Source organism: Gymnogyps californianus, chromosome 3 (assembly GCF_018139145.2).
Source record: "Gymnogyps californianus isolate 813 chromosome 3, ASM1813914v2, whole genome shotgun sequence".
Lineage (NCBI taxonomy): Eukaryota > Metazoa > Chordata > Aves > Accipitriformes > Cathartidae > Gymnogyps > Gymnogyps californianus.
Genome location: NC_059473.1, coordinates 87,853,863 through 87,876,523, shown reverse-complemented (window position 1 = coordinate 87,876,523; position 22,661 = coordinate 87,853,863). Strand labels below are relative to the sequence as shown.

Sequence of the window (22,661 nt, the reverse complement as noted above, 5' to 3'; positions counted from 1 at the left end):
GGGACACTTTCACGAGGCTATTATCAAGCCTGTTTAACATTAGAAAAACAACTTCTCATTCGGTAAAACTATGTTTTATAGCAAGAAACTCTAACTTACCTGCATCTCAGTGAACGATTACAGCTGGACCCCAGCTTTCTAGTGGCATTAACAATCAACGATTCATTTCCGAGAAAGGATGTTACTGCTTTAAGCCTTGAAAATGGAAACTGCTCGTCTCCTAGGTAATATAAACTAAACGAGTGAAACCTGATCATCTCTCCTGGCACACTGTTCAAACTAGAACCATAATGCATCTTGTCTCATCAGAAAGATACAAGGAAACTAAGGCATTGTTTAAAGTCACAGGCTTTATCTGCATCTTTTGAGTGCTCATCGGCATCAGCTCTAACGCTGCACGCTTTGCGCGTTCACATTAGCGATGGCAGAACCCGAAGAAACGCATGCTGGGCCGTCCAAAGCAGCAGGCAATGATCAGTGACCCTCTATGAGACACGTGTAGCCTGTGCGCTTGCAAGCCAAGAAGTCACTTGACCACATCAATCTTGCATGAACACGCGCAGAAGGCTCCCCGCGAAGAGCCTGCCTTTCATATGCCATTCCTACAGGAATGACCTGGAGGATCCGGCTAGCTCCCCATTTCACATGCTGCTTCATTACTAACTTTTGTCTCATCCAACTTATGCTCTCTCTTCAATATTAACTTTACTGCAATATCAAAATAGCAAGAAAGGCCTTCATGAAATACTTCTTGACTCTTAGCACCCCTTCATTGTATGGCTTCTACATTTTTTTCAGAAGAACTTTGTCCATGTGAAAAACTTGAAACCGCTGTATGGAATTACAGTAACCTTCTGAAATCATGTAACTGACCCAAGAGCCTTAACTCCCACCCTGTTTGCTCTTTGACATTTTACATCAGATTTGTATTTCGGGTTCTCTTGGGCAGGTAAATTGTCCGCTAAAGACAAATATTCTTTTAGACACATTACTCCTAACAATACATTACAGAAATGTTCAGACAGGTCTTTCTATTAAAATTTGAAATTACAGTGGTTTTCCCAAGTAACTGAAGCCCGTTTTTTGTTATTAAAATGTATTTTGGTTACTGTACATGCTAATCAGTTCCCACATCGGACTAGGCAGCTGAGCCACTCCCCACCAGAAAGGCCATAACTTTATTTTTAATGACTAAGCAATGGAGTAAGTGTTTGTGTCCCGCCTTATGCATCTTATCAAGTGTCAATGCTTTGGCACTCATTTTTACCTGGGATGTGGCTATACTGCTGAGTAACATTACAAAAAAAGCAGAAAGACTGAACTCCTTGCCTCTTAAAGGTATTCTTCACAGTATAATTTATTTAACTTAAACTTACTGTGTCTTTTATCTGGGAATTATATGTAAATGTTCAGTAGTTTTACGGAGAGAAGGGTATCACATAGCCTAACACATGTGCCTGAATCAGGACCTTGGTATTGTCCCCCAGAGAAGCTGATGCCTCCAGAGGGTGACCAAAGGTGCCAGAGCTTGGAGCTGGACGGCAGGTAATGCAGAGCCTCCCAGCTGCCTGCTGGAGGGAGCTACCTGCCAGGCGAGCGTCTTCCTCCCGGTACTGCTGCTGAATGCCTGACAAAAGCCACGGCTGGCTGAATAAGGTTCAGTTCACATCAGTAAATCTAAGGCCAAAATCACTGTAGGAATATTGTGATTACCTGTAGTACTGAGAAAGCTAAAATTTAACTTTAAATCTAAACTTTATTATGGCATTAAAGGCATCTGAGCAATTGTAACTGTCCTATAGAGATGGAAAAGAAAAAAGCCCCAACAGCCCATTTTTTATTAATCGGAACTGTGTGGTTACAATCCCATCACTTAAATGTGAAAGCTGTTTAAGCATCTTTATGACACCCACAGTTACATCCCCATCGTATCTAGTATATAAATGTTAGACACTGCCACTCTCTACTGTATTTTGTTACGTGTTGGTATTTATATATTAAAAGACAACTGTAAGGTGCAGAAAATCTGAAGAGCTCCAGATTACAGTGTCAGAGTCCCTTACTACAGAGTTCATTCTGTTAAACCTGTGAAATTTCTACCCTCCAGAGTCTTCCTAGGAGCTATGTTCCCTGCCTGAGATCTGAACGGTGCCTAGATCAGAGAGGGCACTAGCTGAAGGATTTTAACTTACCACAGCTTAAGCTGACTGGGAACACCAGTGTTGCAGGCAGAGGTTAGTCCTGGTCTGTGCCCCCACTTCCAACTGCCTTCCCAACTGCATTGCCCTGCTTACATCAGTCTCACCCATCCAATTGAAAAAAAAACTTTGTTCTTCTTTTTTCTTTTCTGGCAATGTTAGTTTTCAGCTGGACCAGGGAGCAAAATGGGCATACTCCAAGGCTGAGCAATTCTGAGTCCTCATGCAAGGAAGGCCACAGCAACCACAAGTGAAAACAGGTCTCCCCTTGCCCCCCCTCTTTTTGGAGGTGCAGTCTTAGATTAGCTCAAGTTTGTCTTTAAACCCCACTGTAAGGTATCTGGCTGGGTATTGTAGTGAGCAAATTCAGTGCTGCACATGTTTCTCTGCTCTTCCTTTTTCGTAGAAACGAGCTTTTTCTTTCCAGAGGGGATGCTTTGGGTTTTGATATTATTCTGTTCCCAGTCGGAAACAATTTGCTCACTCATTAATGAAAGTAGAACCAAACAAAGTGCCTTTTCCCTTCCATATTGAATTCCATTAAAAAGATTTATAAGCTTGATCGGTATTTGAAGAATAACAATTGCTTTAATCTTTGCTGGAAAGCACAGCTGGGTGATTTGTTTGTCTCTCAGAGACACAGCTGGCTAACAAGTGTTATAAAAGACATACACATAATGTTATGAAACACAGAAGATTCACTCTAGCAGATTTTTGTTTTTAAAATGCATATTGCCTTAAAACTGTTTTGGATTGTGAGTGGTAGGGTCCCAACCACTGCATGCTGATGTCTGAAAACTCCGCTTTCTTTCAATGGGAACGACACAAACGAGCAATAGCAGCTGAAAAGCAGCGTAAGGGCTCCTGAGACTGACATGAGCTGAGCAACAACCACACAGAAAGCTCTCAATGCCACCTCTGTCTAGCTGGAGATCTCATTGTTTCTTCTTCTGCATTATGTCCTTAATATGGCAATACTGTTTCACATGCCTCAGTGCAATAATGGTTCCCCTCACCATTAGCTGTGAGTAAGGTGGAGGAAGTACTTGTAATTCCTAATTTTTGCTTTTCCCTTCTCCCCCAGACTTGTTCAGGACAAAAAAAGTCCCAATTGTCAACTCTAATTAAAATATCGTGTATTTATACAGTGTATAAAACATTGTAAAAACCAGGCAAAACAGGAATGCAAATACACACTACACATTCACGTATGAAAACCCTAACAAACACGTGATGGAAGTTGCTCCTCTCACTACAAGTCATACCAGTGCTGAAGTCCCAATGTTGAGGCAAACAGAATTTTTTCTGTCCACAACAGCTCTGTAACTGTGTCTCTAAAGTAAGGATAAGCTTATCGGTAGCTTGAGGCGTCCTGTCTTTGTTTGGAAGACAATGTGAAGCTCTGTTCTTGTGCGGTACTTGAAATAAGCAGGAGCTGTGAGGTGAATCAGCAAAGACGCGGAGGCACGCTCCTCCTCCCCGGACTGCATTAGGCTGGCTATCGCATGCTAACGACGTCTGCAGGACACAGCATCAGATTTGCTCTGCTCCCTACAGAGGCTCTTCGGCAGCTCAAACGATAAGGGGATGCGAGTCCCATGAAAAGCAGAAACTGCTATTAAGTTCTGAATGGCCACGGCATACAGCACAATACTGAATGCAGAATCCCAAAGGAATTTATTTAAAAGGAAAATAGATCTCAGTAACAGCCTCAGGTTTGGAAAAGGAAGGGTTTTTTGCATGGTTACTTTTCAGGAGAGATACTCAGATATGAAGAGGATGGGTGACTCAGAAATACCACAGATGTTCACAATTCTGCCCTTTATAGAGTCTCTTCTATAACAAGATGCCAGACAACTTTATAAACCTTGATGGATTGAGCATTTCAACATCCTGTTAGGTCAGACGATAGCAACATAATATTCACATTAAAGATAAAACAAGACACTTTCCCACAGTCACAAAGCAAAACTAGAAACAGTAAGCAGTCCAAGCTTTTCCTCGCTGCAGAGTTAATCTGGTTAGTTGGCACCTGCTCAACATATGCCAAGTACCAGCGTTCACATCAAAACCCAACACTGTTTCTACGTCCCTCTCTGCTTCTCTTTCTACGCATAAAGCCTTATCCCACAACTCTTCATATGGAGAATATTTTCTCTCCAGCTGATGGTGTTCTTTCTACTGTGTATGATTTCTTCCCCCATCAATGATGTCTGGGACTTACCTGTCCTTTGTAAGAAAGATGGGAAGTGCTAGAGAACTAGCAGCAGCCTAACCTTCCTTGCCACCATTATCAAGCAAATGTGTTCTGGCATAAACCCATCCTACCACAACCTGGAAAATACTGTCATGACCCTGGCTGACTTTGGGTCAGAAGTTTTATCTGCATGGATGCAGTCAGTTAATGACAGTAACTGCTGGGAAGAGGTGCACGTGCTGATAAGCGAGTGCACTTCTCAGTGTGACGTAAATGTTTTGCATTCCCATATACAATGCGTCAATTACGTGGAAGCTGTATGCAGAACGTCTCCTACAGTACTGTAAAAACTCCCCCTTCCCTCAAGAAAACCAAGCTACCTTCCCAAAAACCAAGGCTCATGCAAAAAACTTGTATCGGCCTCTTTCAGTTACACAAACATGAAAACAAACAAGAGCAGCAATGGTTTCCAAACAAAATCAGCTGTGTGGCATATGCTGCCAAAACAATAGCTACCAGATTAGCAGATGGTATGTTGTGAATTAAATGTTGACACAAACCCCAGACATACCACTCAATCCTCTCTTGACACCAAAACTTATTTCCCTACTATTTTTCTCACCTCATGATATTTACACACAGCAAAAAAAATTCTTTAGATACTCTGTCTGGATTTAGAAGGGACAAGTTAACCTGCAATATCCTATTATTCTGCCATCTTTCAAAAAAAAAAAAAAGTAGTTTGATTACTGCAAAAGAAAACATGGAGCAAGCAGTTCTGACAGCCTGCATACTGCTACATTTATGTTTGTCCTCCTCTGCCGCTGTGACTGCAATCACCAGACGCTCCACCAAAGTCCTTTCACACACCCTCCAGATATGGCAAAGTGTGAGCTGGGGTTGGTGAGTCCAGAACTACATAGGTACTAGTTCACCAGCTGGCTGCAGCTGAATCTCTGTCATATTACCCATCACATCTCAGTTCTGTCCGCCTGTTACCTAGGGGAGCACTAATCTGGGTCTCTCCCTACCTCCCAGGTATTGGTTTTTCCAAAGTTTGAAGTTTCTACCCTTCTTTCTAACGCGGCTGAAACCACCCAATGGCATCAAGTCAGCAGAGACAGAAATGGAGGCATGAGCAGGCAGATGCGATCGCATGGGCTTTGTTTCCTCTGGACTCCGGGTAATTTTATTAATTTTACTGTTTACCAATAATAGAAAACAAAACACTGCCGCAAAGCAGCATTTACGTAACCAGGAGTTTCCAGACGCCTGAAATCTTGAGTTCAGATCTAAATACCAGAAATTGGATGCTTAAATCGCAGTGTATTTTTCTGCTCAAGCAACTGCACTCCCAGAGATAGATCTCTGCATTAAACACCCCTCCCGATCCCAGCACTTGGGATCAACAGACGGGGGAAATCTCACTGCTTCTCTTTTTCCATTTCCCATTTAAAATATAATTGCTGCCAGCCTGAGTACCAAGATTTACACCAACTGCACGAATCTTTTGCAGCTCTCGGGGAGTTTGCAGGGGATTACCAGGGACTGGCCATTACCGGGGGCCAACAGTCAACGCTCGCCAGCCAACACCTGCTCCCGGGCCGGGGGGTCACGGGGGACCGCACCTGCCCAGGCGCTGAGGAGTGGCTCAGCGGTGAAGTGCTCCTCTTCCGACCGAGCCAGCGTCTTCCCCCACCTCCCGCTTATTATCTGGAGCTGTGCTTGGGGAGGAAGACCCACAACAACGTCCGAGGGAGACATTTTCCTCCTACCCACCCCCGCTCCGCCGGCCGCCTGAGGGGACTGGCGAGGCGGGGCGGGGCCGGGCGCTGTCCCGGGCGCTGTCCCACCCCTCCCGCCCGCGCCGGCGGCCTCCGCCCAGCAGGGGGCGCAAGCGCGCAGGCGCAGGTATGCCCTCTTCCACCCCCCCCCCCCACCCCGACGGGAGGCCCCGTTCGCGGCGAGGGGTGAGTAGTGGTGCGGGAGGGGGGTGAGGGGGATGGCGCGCGCTGGCCGCGAGGCGTTAACCGTCACCCTCCGCCTCCTGAGGCGCCGTTAGAGCACAGCGGGGGTGGCGGCGGCGGCGGCCTGGCCTTGCTCGTTATGTCCCGGGCGTCCCTGCCGGGCTTTTCCTCTGGGAAAATGCCCCCTTCGTCCCCGGCTTAAAGCCGGTAGTGGCGGCAGGAGCCTTCTCACCGCCCTGGGGGAGGTTTCTGCCCTTTCCCTCGCCGCCCTCGCGGTTTGTGCTGCTCGGGGGCCGGTACGGGGGAGTCAGGCTGAGCTGCTGGTCGGTTGCGCCTTGCGTATGGACTGGCGGTTTGCCACCCTGTGCCTGGCAGTGCCTTGTGCCCGTGTGGTCGCCTTTAGCCGACCTCCGCGCTGCCCTGACCTCCCCGCTGGGCCTAGGGCCTTGCGGGAGGAGGCCCGGGGCAATTGCTGGATTGAGTTCGTGAATCCTGTCCCTGGATCCCGGCTGTGCTCCACTTGTGTAAAATGCGGGGCAGGGGGATCCTTAGCACCGTGTCTCTGCTGCCCCTCAGTAAGCGGGGTTAACCAAGGGCGTGTTTTGTTCACCTTTGCTCAGGTGGCGTCTTGCACGTCAGCTGCCCCTTGTGTGTAAAAGTGAGACCTGAGACCTGAGGCTGCTGGGGTGGGTGGATAGAGTGACTGCACTACAATGGGGTGTGGGCTGTCCTGTCACATGTAAGGTTTAAAAAAAAAAAAAAGTTCCCTGGCATTGTCTTTTTAGCCAGTGGTCTGAAGACTGCAGCTTGGTCCGCAGGTAGCTAAAGCATTAGCCAAAGGCAAGTAAAAAACCCTAAGCCCGTTATCAGGATACTTATATTTGCTGTATAAAGATGTGCATCTCCAAAAGTTAATTTTAGGATGCACAAAATTGGCAAGATTGAAAATCAGTGTGCTTAAGCTGGGAATATTAGGTAACACCAAAGGCAATTGTTAATATATACACAAACTAAAATTCATGCTGTAAGAAGACAAGCTGAGTGTGAACTCGTATTCAGTGAATGTAGTTCTTTCAGTTTTTTATAAAAATGACATCTATTTTTCATTCTGTTTTTAGGAAGTATTCAACATTAATTAAAATGTCTTCCACCAAACCTCCAAATGAAAATGAAACACCCAAAGAGAGAAAACCAGGACTGAGGAATGTTCAAACAACTATGCTCTTCCGAGCTGTGAATCCAGAGCTTTTCATTAAACCTGTAAGAGGCTCATTCTGAGAAAAACTAAATATGCTTGGAGAGACGCGGTTGCTTTAAAATAATCACTGCCATTCTGTGTGCATTATATAACCATCTCTCGTTATGCAAACCACTCAGTAATGTAACTAAAAATATTTTTACTTTTTTTCCACTCTGATTGTTAAGAGCCCAGAACATTACAGTGTTTATTCCAGCTTTTATTTCACTGTTACATTGTCTGATTCTTTTGCACCTAGCCAAGTTGCTTTCAGAAAGACTGTTTACAGGCATGTTACCTGTGTAATTTGACAGGTTAAGTAATAAGAGTCCCCTTTAATATTTAAAAGGAAACAAGTCATAAAATGCAAGCTTTTTGATATGAAAGAAGAGCACTTTTGGTAGCTTTTCAGTATTCTGGATTTTTCTTTTTCTTGCTTTTATAATTAAGTTGATGATACTCAGGTTTCATTTACACTTGCAGAACCCAGCAAGACTGGTTGAAATTTTGTGCATATAATAAAAGTAGGTTTTGTGATGATAATACATGATCTGTTTTAGAGGAATATAATCAAGGTTGCTTGGCAGAAGCAGAGTGCATTGTCCCAGTAGTATATCCAGATGAATTCTATTAGAAGTTTGTAGTAGTTACCTTTAGTAATTGGTTTTGGCCTGTTCATTCATGCTCAAGCAGCATTTGCAACCAGCAAAAGACAGAGCACAGGGCAGTGCGATGTTCTTTCTCCAGAAAGAGTCTTCTTTTTCAAAGGGAATGCCTTTTGCTATCAGAAAGTCGAGTCTCCCTTCTTGCTTGACTTTGTTATCAAGTCATTTGGATCAGTCTGCAAGAAGGCAATGATGATTTTTGGAGATGTCACAATAGTTCACTGTTTACTTTCTAAGCTAAGATAGAAGAATGTAATGTTTGTGTTGAATGAAAAACATTTTGACTAAAAACACATACTAATTTTTTTTTCTTGTCAGAACAAACCTGTGATGGCATTTGGACTCATAGCAATTACCCTCTGTGTGGCCTACCTTGGTTATTTGCATGCAACAGTAGAGAATAAAAAGGACCTCTATGAAGCAATCGACAGTGAGGGGTCCAGGTATATGAGGAGGAAAACTTCCAAGTGGGACTGAGAACATAAGGAAGGAAATCAGCAAATCAGTCACAGAACTTTTCAAGGCAACTACTGTTTTTTTCTCTGTCCATTGAAATAATGGATGTCTGTCTTGCTATATAATCCAATTTAAGTTCCTTTATGAAACGCCATGCCTGTACAAATAAATTGCAATTAAGATACATGCGAACATAAAAGTGATTTTAAGAACTGTTGTCTGCGATCTCCATAGTATGTCAGAAGATGTGAAATTACCTCGGATGTGCAGTCAAGACTGGTAAATGCCTTAGAAATTTACATGATGGTTCAGCTCACTTCTCTCTTTGCTTTGATTAAGTGAAAACAGGTTTTTCTTTTATTTTTTAAACAGAAAGCATAACGTATTGTGTGTGAAAAGAACAAGTTGATCTCTTGATCTGTTGAAAGTTGATAATTAACAGTGGTGCGAGTAAAATAATTTTAAGGCAAGAAAGATCTGATAAAGCAGTCATTGAAGGGTTTTATTTAATAAAGGAATTTGTAAAATACTGGCCAAAATAATCTTTGGATGCTAATATAATCTTCCTTAAAAATGAAAAAAAAAAAAAAAAAAAATCAGTAGCTGGATGGAGGAGAAAAAGTGAAGTGAGTCCTTCTGCCAAGAGAAAGGCAGGAAGAACTCAGCCATTACCTTTCCTGTTTGGCATCGGACAGCAGATCAGTGAACATACCAGTATCAGTTTGCCAATCAATATGTGTAACTCCAGGTTAGCCAGAGCTTGTGGGGTGTTCTTGACTAGTCAGCAGGACTAACTTATTTAAGCTGCATTCAACAATTAAATTTCTCTATATTGCGAAGTACATTATATAACATTAATTTATTATAGGTTACTGAACTCGAAATAAGGAATGGAAAGTCTAAAATCAACAGGTTCTTACAGACACAGAGAAAAGAACGTATCCACCCGAACAAGCCCAGTCTTGCCGAACAGCCCCACGCGTGGGTTGGAGGTGACCCGTCGGCAGTATGCTGTGAGCGTGGCTGGAGGGCAGGTGGGCGTTGTGGTGTTTCCTTAGCACGTGAGGCAGTCCCCTGTGAGCCTTTACCTTGAGCAAACTGTACAGGTGGGTGCTTTCCTGTTCCAGCACTGAGGCCTTCTCCTAGGAGCTTCTCTAGCTACTTCTGTGTGCCTGACATTTCCTAGATGGTATCGCATTAACCAAACTCCAGAACACGTGGTGGGAGGGCACATACCAGGCTGTGCCCTTTTTCCACCATGGACCCGTATTAACATTCCGGTTGCATTTTTCCATTCAGCTCCTTGTATTTAAAGCCCCGTCAAGGGCTCCCAAGAAGCTGAGAGACCTCTTTGTTAACCCTCTTCTGGCCAAGGTGGCTTCTGTCATACCAAAGAAGAAAGAACATGCAGGGACATCTGCGTTGCCACTCTGGGAATTGCTTTGGGTTTTGTTATCGAAAGATTCTGTTATTGAGGATAAAAAAGGTGACCGACTGCCTTGAGGGACAGCAGTTGCTCTATGGGATTTCTCTGTATCTCCCTCTAAATCCTTGGCTTTGAACCTGTGATTTTCTTCCTGTACGTTTTATAGTGACCTGTATCCTAAATTCAGCTGGGCCTTGATTTGGCTACCTCCTTCCTGAAAAGGGAAGTGAGCTCTCTACCTTTGATAAAGCTATAAAAACCCAGCATTTTTACAGCCTTTAAAAGGATATTCCCCTCTGTGAGCCTAGCTGCCTCGCAACAGCAAGGTCCTGAGGAAATCCAAAAGCTTGCAGGTGAGGAAACTACTTGCCTTTTGATTGGTGAAGGAATTTCCAGGTGAACTGATGAAATACTCAGAGCTGTTACATGCTGTGCATATCCTGTAGAATATGTTTTGTTTGATAGGATGTGATGGAGCTTTAGAATTAATCTGTTCTTTTAAAAAGGGTCACACAGGATTTTAGCTCTCTTCAGTTCATTAAAATGCACGAGTCTCGTATGTTTGCATGAATTTAACTAAATTATTCCAAAATCAGTGCTACAGTAAGCATTTTAACCTGTTTTTCTGCAGGCTTTTAAAATATACACTTTGATCCTTGTACCTGCAGATGGTTCGAACTGAGAAAGCCCAGTCTCTCATTTTCACATGTTTGGGAATAATGCAGGGTTTGGGTTCTCAAAATTCTGAATTATGTTTTGTGAAGTGAATATGGATCTGGAAGTTACTGGGGGAAAGGAAGCAGGGGGTGAAAGAGAAAGGTGTGGGACTGACCCGGGCAGGCTCTAGGCGATGTGCATGCCAATGGCACTTCACAGAAGAGCTGTCTGAGATGTGGCCCCTTATCTGTTGGCTGGAGTCAAGTCCTGTTAACCAGGTTAATTTAGAGCTGCCCAGGTTGAAGGAAGAGTGAGTCTTTAGACTTGTCCTTATTATTAAGGAGCTTCTCCATATTTATTTGTGGCAGCTGCTGTACAGGTAACTCTCTTGATGCTACAAAAATTATATATTAAAAGGAGATAAAGCAGTGCAAATACAGAGAAGAATGTAGTAAATTAGTGGGTGTTATAGTATCAATACTGGCATTTGCTGTTTTAAGTACCTGATTTATATCATAAAAACTATGTGTGTATAGGGATTAAAGGGAAAAAAACCCCACCCAAACAAAACTACATCAGTAACAAAATTTGTTTGCTCAATTCTGAAAGCATGGCTCCCCTTATGCATCTGGAGGATAAGCAAACAGCACCGATACAATTTCTTCTGTTCCGCTCTTCTCAATTTCATCTTCAATATAGTAATAATTATCTACAGTGGATGATAGCTGGCTTGACAGGAACTGTGAGTCAAAATGATTTCCCAGGTAGAGGCTCTTTCAGGTTTTTGCCGATTCCTTATTATCTGTGCTGGCTTTCACATCTTTACCAAGAACAGCGACAAAATGCTATGGTTCAAATATCTGAAACAGTAGCTATTGTACTGCTCCTAAAATCTCCTTAGACTGCATGGTTTGAATAGGAATTGTTGACATTCAACACCAAAAAAATGCATTAAAAAACCAAAGCCTGCTGTGATGCTGCTTAACTATTACCAGAGAAAGTTAGTTCTTTGTGAGCAAAGCCAGCCCTGCCCAGTAACAGTTGCTACGTAGGGAGCTGTATTAAGGCTGGAAGGGGTCACTTCGTACAACCCTCCCTCATCATCTGCCTACAGCATGTTACTGAGTTGTCAGCATGTGTGAATCCTAATCTGAAGGCAAACGTTTCGGTTGGTAAAAAGTAACAGTCAATGATTTTTCTCTCTTCACCGGTGTGCATGTTTTCTGTATCAACAATAAGCATTTTGCCTGCAAGCAGAGATCTATCAGGAATAGAGTTCTGACATTTTAGTAACTGTATTACAGAAAAATATGAGAATACCACAATGATTAGAAGTCCCGATCTGGACTCCTTTGTTTGTTGTGCTGTGTGTTCAAAAATAATACCACCACCACCTTCCAACGCTACTTTTGATCGGATTCGGGAGTATAAGCCTTTCAGAACACGATATTACACTCATCGTGATATATTGGGTAAGTTTGTTTCTGAAATCCTTTCCTCGCAATCTGTGATTTAGGAAAACTCCTTAAGAGCTGTTTATCCATCTGTTCTTGACAGTCGTGAAGGTATTCACATCTTGGTAAGAAAGAACTGCACTTACCTTCTGAATATTAATAAATGCAGTATATTCAGAGAGGGGACAGGGTCAGTGTCCTGTGGTGCATGAAGGGATTCAGATTTGGGCTTAATGAAGTGCAAGAGAGAATTAGCTGTAAGGTGGTTAGCAAATGTTTTCTAAGGCTCAAGTAGTTTGGGAAGAATGCTTGACTTAACATTTGCAAAGATCATCCCCTCATCCTTCAACAGGACACAGCTGGGATGTTTTATCCTGAATCCTGCCTTCTTGTACCTGATTCTGGCTGCTGACCTTAGATTGAGGCTCTGCAGAGCCTCTTGAGGTTTGATTTTTTTTCTGGCATACCACAATCATAACCTCAACGATGAAGGAAAGCATATGGTAGCATTCATATGTTTGAGGATATAGCAAGAATTGAAGTATCTTTATATGCTATGCCTAATTGTCATAGAGGTTTCTGATCAGCAGTGTAAAGTTTTGTAGAAATCATGTTGTGCATTTTAATTAATGTACGTTGTGAAGAGGAGTGTGCTTGGTTTCTATTTTAAACAATGTGAAGAGATTATCAGCGTACTGAGAGCCCCGGCAGCAGGGTGAGTGCCATGCATGTCTCGGAACACGAGGCTTCAGCCCTGCGTTGACACACGCAGTGTAAAGCAGGTCCAGAAGGCCAAAGACAGCCTCTTCTTAAATTACTTTCTCTTCACTGCTTCATATAATGGACCGGGGAAAAGCTGTGCAGTCAGAGCACAACATGCTTGTTGCTAAGATTTATGCACCGTTGGACTTCTGTTTTGCTGATTTAAATCAGTTGACCCCTTTGTCCCATCCTGCTACTGTTTTCCGTGTACTTCGTGTCAGCTCCATGAGAGGACTCTGCCCACCCATGTGGAGTGGGGAAGAAGACTGGAGGGAAAGAGGGAGACTTAATCCTCCAGTGGATGTGTGAAAGCTACATCTCCTGTGGCTCTATTCCTTTTTCGTTTTCCTGTATAATAACTCAGGAAAATCTGACACTCTGGCCCTGTCAAGCACAGAGAATGGGATCCAAAGCAATGCCCAGGCTTGGCACTGAGTAGGAAAGGCAGAGGGGGAGGATCTGAAATTCCTCTGTTTGGGAGGGAGTTTTGGGTTGCAGAAAGGCATCTTTATCCACCTCCCTCTGCAGTGGCTTCTCTTCTGGGCAATCCTTGGTGCTGAAGACCAGCCTTTCAAATGAGTTAGCAGGGCTACCCGCTTGCTTTCACAGCATGTCCACAGGAGCAGAGGGTGATGCTAACATCTTACTTAGAGCCCATCCATGTTGCTAAAGGGAGCGTCCCTGGCCTAGGCCCTGGGAAGCAGTGTGGCTCACCTCCATGCTGCTTTGCTCCCCCTTTCTAGAAGGGATTAGCTGTGCTCCTGCAGCACTGGGGCTGCTTGGGCCCTGGACAGACACAGCAGCCCTGGAGACAGAGGGACTGCTTTGTATGTGCATGCTCTGTTCCAAACACCCGAAATATTCTGCCATATCCCCCTGAGAATATTTATTGTGTGCCCCAAGAGTGGCATGAAGGAATCTGAGGGCATCGCGGGGCAAGAGACCTTGCTGAAAGCCTTGGAGGACTCTGAGGGCACAGGGAGCCAAAGAGGGTACCGTCTCACCCGTAGCATCTAAAGGGAGCAAAGCCATCCCCTGAGCTGCTGCGAGGTTCGGTCGCAGACAGAAACGGGTGAATCATTCCCAAGAAAGCTGAGGACTGACCTATTGCTTGTGCCGCATGGATGGCCATCAGGACAAGGAGTCGGGAGGGACACCTGTGATGCTCTCCTGTTGTGCAGCCTTGCCTAGAAGGTGAGAGTTGGGTTCAGCACCTTCCTATTACATTTATGGAACTGCACAAGCAGTAATAATTGTGTTTTCCTATATGTGAAATGAGAGTGCGTGTTTTTTAGCCTTTTGATTTTTAATTTTAAAGGGGTCAGGAGGGAGGCACAGGTTTCTGCACTCTGGTTGTTTGCTGTGCATGATCTGCTTGTGTTGATTGTGCAGAGATTGGAGCAGACATTCAACAAGAACAACATGAAAAGAAGGAGGCAGAGATACAAGAGCGCATTGAAAAAGTAAAAGCTGAACTTTGGTCTCAGGTAAATTAAATTACACTCCTGTCATTTAAATGATGATTATTCTTTGGAATAATTGCTATAGTGTAAAGGCAGTTAATAAAGAACTTTGAGGTCACTCAAACTGAGCTGTCATTAATTTCAGCTCCTCCTTTGTCCACTGATTTCTGTGTGCACATATTTCTCCAGTTTCTGATCACAGCAAAGCATACTTTGAATTAATAACGAATTTTACATCTGGTCTGAAAATGGCCTCTAAAGCACACAGAAGTTATCGGTTGTTAAAGCTGTTCCCCATAGTGCTATGTAAGAGTCTGAAACTGCCCTTTATGTTATATATATGTATAGTGGTTACAACTGTGGCGGCTCAATGCTATTGTGTGGCCATATTTTAACAGGAATCACTGCAATAAAATTGCCAAATGGGCCAAAATGTGTTTTGCCATCTGGTTTTAAATTTAACTTGCTCTGATTTCTTAAATAGAAAATACAGAACTATTGATTATGTAACCTCTGCTTCATCTTAATAGGATGTTAGAATGTGAGCAGCTATACTCAAATAATAATTTGTTTTAAAGGCTGAAATGCGCAAGAAAGATGCAGTGGATAAAGCTCTCAAAGAGGCAGCCGCTAACCACAGTGCCTTTGTACAAGACCTTAAACAAAAACTTGGAAAGGAATTAAGGGTATGAACCAGTTTGCTTTCATTACTGTGGAAACAGCCAGCATGACAGACCCATGTGTTTGACAACCAAGAATGCCATTCTATGTAAAAAAAAAAAATGTTTTTTTTTTTTTTAATGCTCGCCATAACCAGGACCTTCATTCATCAGAGATTTGAACTCTAGTGCCAGGAGAAGTACTTGGCCTGAAAGATGACTGGCTTTGTGCTAGATGAGATGTCAGCTTGAGCTAGCTGGATTTTTAATTCCCTCTCAGCACGTTTCACTTTTTTTTTTTAATTGAATGATGTTTGTGAACTTTGTTGAAAATTCCTTGTCAGGCCTTGATTCAGCTAGCCACTGAACCTGATTAGGTGCATTTCTTAAGGGCAGTTAAATACAGGCTTAACTTTAAATCTGTCCTGAAGTTTCATGTCCATCGAAGCTAGAAAGGTATTTAACTGACTTACTGAACCTGGAGCCTAAGTGGGGTGGAGGAGAAGGAAAACTGCCAGCATATGTATATTCCTAAATGAAGCACACCAACTGTAGCTTTAAATTTCTATATATGCTTAGCACATGCTTTATATGGCTGTTTGGATATCTGAGAAAAGAGGCAGAGATACACAAAGAGAAAGGAAGGCAACTGCCTTCTGGATCTGAGCCTTCCCGCTTTCTGCACCGCTTCACAGGGCTTTTTACCCCTAGAGCATCCAGGCACTCCTCAGTCAGGCAGTATGCAGTCCATCTAACACCTGTCATCCTTAGTCTTGCAGCCTCCCACCAGCAGATGAAGGGCGCACAAAGAATTGCTGGAGTGTTTTGCTTTGGAATTTTATTTTATACAAGTTCCTAAATAGCTGTCTGTTTATACTGCAGGAAGTCAAAGCAATGTGCGTGGCATCTCAAGAGGAAAAGCAGGGAGGTTTACAGTGGTCTTAAGTTTCTGGCTGAGTTCATTCCATTTTATGGAGCTGTTTTCCAAGGGAGCTCTGTCTTTTGCTGTCATAGCATCTGCCGACAATAGTTGGCAGAAGCTCAGTTCCTCATGTTTAATCGTTCAGTTACTTTCCATAAGCCTATTATATATCTTTGTAGACCTGGATGCTCAGGATTTGAACATGTACCGTTTGTCCTGATAGCATTGGCTCCAGTGACTAGGGAGCAGATACAGAATTCCACAGGTGAAACAAAAGCAGAGGCAGATATACCTAAAGTAATTGCAAGATGGTTTAGATCTGGTGGTTTGTGTTTCTTGCGGTTCATTTTAAGAGGTGTCTTAACAGTGAGCTAACTGCTCACTAGCAGCCAGCTTGGAGAGGTGGTGGCAGAAAATTTACTCAGCATCTGTCTAAGCAAACAGATAGTGGCAGCCAATAAGACGTCTCACTGAATGAGTGATTGAAGTGTTTTTAAGTGTAGGATAGGCCAAAGACAACTGCTTTCAGCTGATAGTCTCAGGAATGGCTTTTTGCAGCAGTGCTGATGTGGCTGTTCCACCACCACTAATTGTCAAATGGCTTTAGTTAGGCTTCTTGTAGGCAGGTCCTATTATTTGTCACTGCACTTGTCAGCAGTAGAGAAACAACCAGTATCTACAAAAATACACAGAATACAGAGCTTATAGTTGGGCGTGCAAAAGGTTTACGGCAAACCTCATGTAACTCTGCTCATCCTGTATTAGAAAACTCATCAAGAGCTAAGCAGCCAGAGCTTTCCCAATAATGTTTTGCCACTTCCACAGAGGATGCACTTGTCAGGGGTCTTGGAAAGAACTGTGAATGGTGGCAAAGCAGCGTAGATCATTGGGCAGCAAGTTAAGTGAGTTAGATTGCTTTCCTGGATGGTCAGGCTTGGCATGAGTTTGACATGGCCTATAATGGCAACAGAGGTATACTGGTATATATTGAGTTGTCTGAGATTCCAGATATATCTATGTCCATCCAGACCATCTAAGATTAGCATTGTCATACCTTTGTTTATCAGCCCGAGCAATATCTTGCTGACAGGCATACCAAGGACCAGGCTGCTTCTCCATCTCACTCTAAAACCATGCCACCGGCCATGTGAGCTTGTGAAGAAAATATATCAGGGAACTTCTTGCACCTTATGTAGAAAACGTGGATGATGTGGAATGATACTACAGTAAGTCACTGTAATTGCCCCATAATATTTTCCTGAAGTCTGTTCTGCTGGGCTTTGCTGGGGATTGTTTAAAGACAACTGACCAATAAGCTGTTGTCACTACTTACATCTACTTTTAACTTTGCTTAAGGAAGAGGTGAGGAAGGCAAAGGCAGAGATGCAGCAGTACATGGAGGATGAGCAGAAGAGAGAGGCTGAAGCTGCAGAGCAGCGCATGGCTCACAGACTTCAGTGCGCCCTTATGGAGTGTGCCCGGGAGAAGATGCAAGCGGTGGCCGAAGCCAGGAGACAGGAGAGGGAGGCAGCCCTGAAGGAAGCAGCCAGGCAGCACAGGTGCTTTTAGTGTTTCCCCTGACTTTGCTGGCAAATATGCTCTGCTAAAGAAAATGACTGGAATTGCATCAGTGTTGCTCAGATGCGGGTCTTCTAGGAAAAGATTGATAGACCCTTTAGAAAAAATCGTATTTGGAAATGTCAAGTGACCAGCAAGAGCTGCAGGCTCACTCTCTCTTGCTGACACCCCATGTAGAAATAAAACATATTTTGTTCCTAAAAGCAACTATCACAAAGCCAACCAAGGATCCAAAAGTTTTGCTTTTTATGGCTGATTTAGAGTCATCAGAAATAAAGATCTCAGGGGCCTATTGTGCCATTCATGACATCTATGCAAAACTAAAAAAGATGTGTTCATATGGAGATCTGCAGGGCGCAGGAAATTCTAGCCGTATAGATTAAGCGTTGTGAATTAAACAGCTTTGATGTCAAAATAACAACACACCCCTCTCCCTTAAGAGTAGAATACATTTCATTTTTTGACAGCACAAACACCAAAATAACACTATACTCTCACAATGAAAAGATCAGTTCAGGTGTGTTCCTTTGTAAGATGCTTTTTTTTTTTTTTCTGAACAGAGTCACACTTAAGCTTTGATCCATTGTTTAATACCGTCATTTTCACTACTAAAACATGCCCTTTCTGACAAAGATGAATTACATTCTGCATAAACTTAGCTGGTCTCTTTACCTTCTCATGTTAGCAGAGTTCTGCAAAAATATCTCCAGCAAAGTGGAGGGAGCAATAACAGAAGGCAGAAATTGTTTTCTCTATGTTGAAGTATTTGGCCCAGTAACCTTAATGGATGCCTGATGCACCATTCTTTACATGTCCCTGAGCCAACTCTGGTGAATAGCACCCAGAATGTTTTGACTACATAATATAAATTATATGTTTTATTACTGACGTGCTAGCACAAAGATGTTCTCAGTACCACTTAAAATTACAGATGAATCTGTAGTCTAGAAATCAGTTCTTAGATTTCACTTCAAGACAGCATTTTTACTTGGGGGCGGAATTGTTCAAAGTCTTTGAAAATCAGTGTGTACTTAAGTGCTAGCTCAAAGAGAGACCTGAATCAAGAGTGAAATAGTAATCCTTTATATCTTTCATTTGGAAGCAAGCATCATTAAATTATCGCTGGATGCAACACATGCAGAAATAGAATCTTCTGCAGCTGCCTTTCTCTGCGTCATCAGTGGCCATCTTTTACCCTATTTTGTTTCAGAGGTCCTACATCAAGTGCTGATTTCATGTATATTTATAGTTGAATGAGAGGTTTTACAACAACCTGAATAGACTTAAATTGTTTTTTAAATAATCTTTAATAATGAGTGTTCCCTACAAATCTTTTCTTCTTTTTCTTTTTTAAATAGAAAGCACTTAGAGCAACTCAAAGAAGAAAGTATGTTAGCTGAGGAACTGTATCATAAGAGTATAGAGCAATTAAACAAAGAAAAATGTCATGAGATTAATATTGCCCTGAGTATCACACGAAAAGAGAATCAGATTGAGACTGAAAAACAGCTCAAAGAAGCAGAGACCCTACATCTTGATGAGCTGGAAAAAGTGATGGTTACGCTGAAAGCAGCAGAAGAACATGTAAAGACTCTCACGCAAGAACTGGAAAAGATGACAGATTGGAAGGACAGCCTGGAAACTGAAATACAAGCAACAAGACAAGCTTTTCAAAAGTATATTGATGCCACATTTCCTAACCTGTCCCCTGGACAAGCAGATTTTATTCTGCCATTCAGAAAAGCATTTGAGCAGGACACCCCAGAAGAAGCAGAGGACAGTGACAAGGAATATAAGAGAACCAGTATTAGAAGCATGAGATTCACAGCCATGGGTAAACAGAACTACAAATAGGTGATGCTGAAAAATAAATTCATCTCTGTTCACTGAATTATATGAGTGTGGTTAGAATGATACAGAGAAAAATAACCACTGTTATATTAAATAATGAAGTGATGAGCCATGCTTAGAAATTATGCATTAATTTTTGTTTTGCAAATGCTAGGGCAGAGGTTGGAACATGTAGCACTTGAGGAGCTTCCCACTGAGTCCTTCTTGAGAAGGAAAAAACCTAAAAATCTGATCAAAAAATCTGTTGCTTAGTTAAGCATCAGCGCTTGGACTGTGAGGACTGTTGGCTCTGCCCCTGAATACTCGGGTGTGGAGTAAGACACACAAGCTTTGAACACCTGCAGCTCGGGTTCTGAGATTTATTGGGTGGTTATTCTATGTAACAGTGTGTCTGTCTATGTAGAGTACTTGCAAGTGAGTGGTTACATGATCTGAAAACTCACCTAGCTTGAGAAACAGCCTTTGGGAAACAAGTGTGTGCCAGCAGGCATGCAAAATCATTTTCCTGTGGGAGGACTCAAGTTTGTTTATGCACACGTGCTTGAAGCCTGTGTGGCTTTAGGCCAGCCTCAATACATTGATTGGGTCTGAGATTCAGCCTGTCTAAATGTCTGATTTGTCTTCACTGTGTAATAAGACTTCTCACAGCATTCGCTTAATATTCACTAAAGCTTTATGTCTATCTCACTTGTTACCTGTTAATCTGAAAACACTGTATAGCATCTTGAGTGTGAGCTGAGGAATGTAAAGGAGCTGGTCTTTACTGTAGGTGATAGAAAGTATAATATGGTGAAGGAAACTCTCCATAGGCATCTTGTTTAAGGGAATTTTTAAGAGAGCAATCTGTGCAGACTTCTTTTCCTCATGCTCAAAAACAACTCCAGAAAACAAAAAAGCAGAATAATCTCACAGGTATCCATCAGTCTACCAAACTAAGAAGTGAAGACAAGTGAAGTCACTGGTTTCTTGTGGAACAGTTTAATTCATATAAATACTTTGAACAGATATTTGGCACACTCTGGCACTATTTCTGACATAAATGCCTGTAAAACCTTACCTCACTGAATTGTGGAAGCTCTTTTTGTAAAGAGCTGATGCTCCCTGTTCATTTCCCCTCTTACGCTTCCGATGAAAAGAATCCAAACTTCATGTTCACAGTTGTCTAATCAAATGCATAAACTGCACAGAGCCCAAGATAAAACTCTTGTTTACATCTTAAAAGTTCTTCAGCAGTCTGAGATACTCCATAAGCTCTATAAACCATTTTTTAAAGAAAACATTTACATGTGCATTAAGCATAAAAGTCTTTTGAAACTACAGGAGTAAAATACTGGAACTAAAGTACTAGCAGCTGCATCATGAAATACCTAAAGCTGATGAATGCTCTCTGTTGGGTTAGCTGATTAAAGGCTTACCTCAGCACACACCGTGGAGCCCAGAGGCACAGCGGCAGCTGGGGGAACCCCAACAATCCAGTCCGAGGAACGAGCCTCCAATCCAGCCCCTCCCGGGGCATCCCAGGAGGGCGTCAGCCCCATGGACTGGGGGTGAGACCCATCACCATGAGTCAACTGGAGAGGCTTTCTGGAGCACCTTGCAGACTGAGGGTGGATACAGCCTGGAGGTATGCAACTCCTTATGGGATGCAGGGAAGAGCATCTTGGGATTGTACAAAGGCTTATTATGGGATGTTTAGGGAAAGAACCAAAGGTGGGGAAAGGGGGATCAAGGTGGTCTGGGGAAGAAAAAGAGTGGGAAAAGAGAGGGATAAGGGGATAAAAGAGGCTGGTTACATGTAAACGGGCTGGTCATAGCTGACCATGCCCTGCACTTGATCAGTGCAGTCTGTCCTGTCTTCTCATTGAACTCCATTTCTGACTTTCCCGGCGTGCAGGGCTTTCTCTGTGTGCATGTGTATGCATGGAGGTCTACCTGCTGGCAGCTGGAGTTGGACCACAAATGACAGGGGCTGTGGGCTGAGGGTGCCAGCAATTGGAGAGACTGGAGTGCGTATTATGTGGGTACGTATGTCAGTGTGTAATCACTAGCAAATATCAAGACAGGCTAGCCGACAAATAGGGTAAGAGGCGTGGGGGCCAAGTGACGGAGTGGCCATAAATCTAAGATACTGGAGAGACCAGGGCATCTGAGATTTGGCTGCTTGAGGTGGCCAAAGCCAGTGACTGGAGAGGCTGTGAGGTCTGAGGGTTGGCTGCTGGTAAGGTCGTAAGTCTGGACCAGCTACCAGACATGCTGTTTGCATGCGTGTGTCTGTGCATGAGGCAACATGAGGGGCAGTTCTGCATCTTGCATGTCAGAAAACCAAGATGATGATGAAGTGCTTCAACTCCCCTTGAACAAACAGTTCAAGTTCTCTTACAGTGATAGATAAGTAGATTTTTTTGTTCTCTGCTGGGAAGGATATAATATAATCATATACTTCTGCAATGCCTTACTGTTAGCATTGGTTTCAGGAAAAAAAGAAGTCACCCTGTCTTACAGGGTTAGCCCACTTTTTGTCTGGGATACAGTGGCAGTGACTGATACAGACCATGGCTGTGTACAGGGATAAGTGTTCTCTGTGGTGGACCTTAGTCCTCGGTACCTCAGTCATCCAGAGACCAAGGGCCCCTCTGAGTGCACATCCCAGGCCCCTCCTGACCTACAGCCTTGGGGGCACGTTTGGAGACAGGCGGCAGGGGCTCAAGATCTGATCGGCTGTGTCTATACACACATATACTGCAGGCACGCTCTGGGGTGGACTTACCAATGTATGCACAGCACATACAGCATATAACAGTCTGTCAGACCCTGGCGTTGCTTCTCATTGCCTTTTGGGAAAGGAAAAACATTTTGGTTTACTGCTTTCAAATGTCAAGGTGAAGTTGTGTTGGCTCTGCCTAGAAACAGCATGTCCTTTTAAGTCTGTGCACTTGGTTGTGTAGAGATGAAAGGAGCCACAGTTTGGCCTAAGTGAACAGCTCTGCAATATAAATGGATAGACAAGATAGCAAGCAGTAGAATCACTATGGGACCTGGAGAGCCATTTGCCATGGACACTGTTTGGTATTTCAAGGAAATATTTTAGAAAGTAAAGTATCTAACTAAGCCTGATTTAAGAGGTTCTTTTTTCTCCCTTCTAGTTGTACTCACTGCACAATATTAATTA

At 43.2% G+C, this 22,661-nt stretch overlaps 2 protein-coding genes across 2 annotated transcripts; both read left to right on the top strand.

Annotated features, from left to right (window-relative positions):
* The first annotated feature begins 6,920 nt into the window (after window positions 1–6,920).
* Window positions 6,921–9,248, top strand: SMIM8 (small integral membrane protein 8). Its single transcript, XM_050893682.1, has 3 exons — window positions 6,921–6,937; window positions 7,481–7,622; window positions 8,583–9,248. The coding sequence occupies exons 2-3, from the start codon at window positions 7,503–7,505 to the stop codon at window positions 8,739–8,741; spliced, it is 279 nt and encodes a 92-aa protein (XP_050749639.1). The 5' UTR covers window positions 6,921–6,937; window positions 7,481–7,502; the 3' UTR covers window positions 8,742–9,248.
* Window positions 9,249–12,127: 2,879 nt separating this feature from the next.
* C3H6orf163 (chromosome 3 C6orf163 homolog) lies at window positions 12,128–19,495 on the top strand. The gene is made up of 5 exons (XM_050893678.1): window positions 12,128–12,275; window positions 14,412–14,506; window positions 15,061–15,168; window positions 17,420–17,622; window positions 19,000–19,495. The coding sequence occupies exons 1-5, from the start codon at window positions 12,128–12,130 to the stop codon at window positions 19,493–19,495; spliced, it is 1,050 nt and encodes a 349-aa protein (XP_050749635.1).
* The last annotated feature ends 3,166 nt before the right edge of the window (window positions 19,496–22,661 follow it).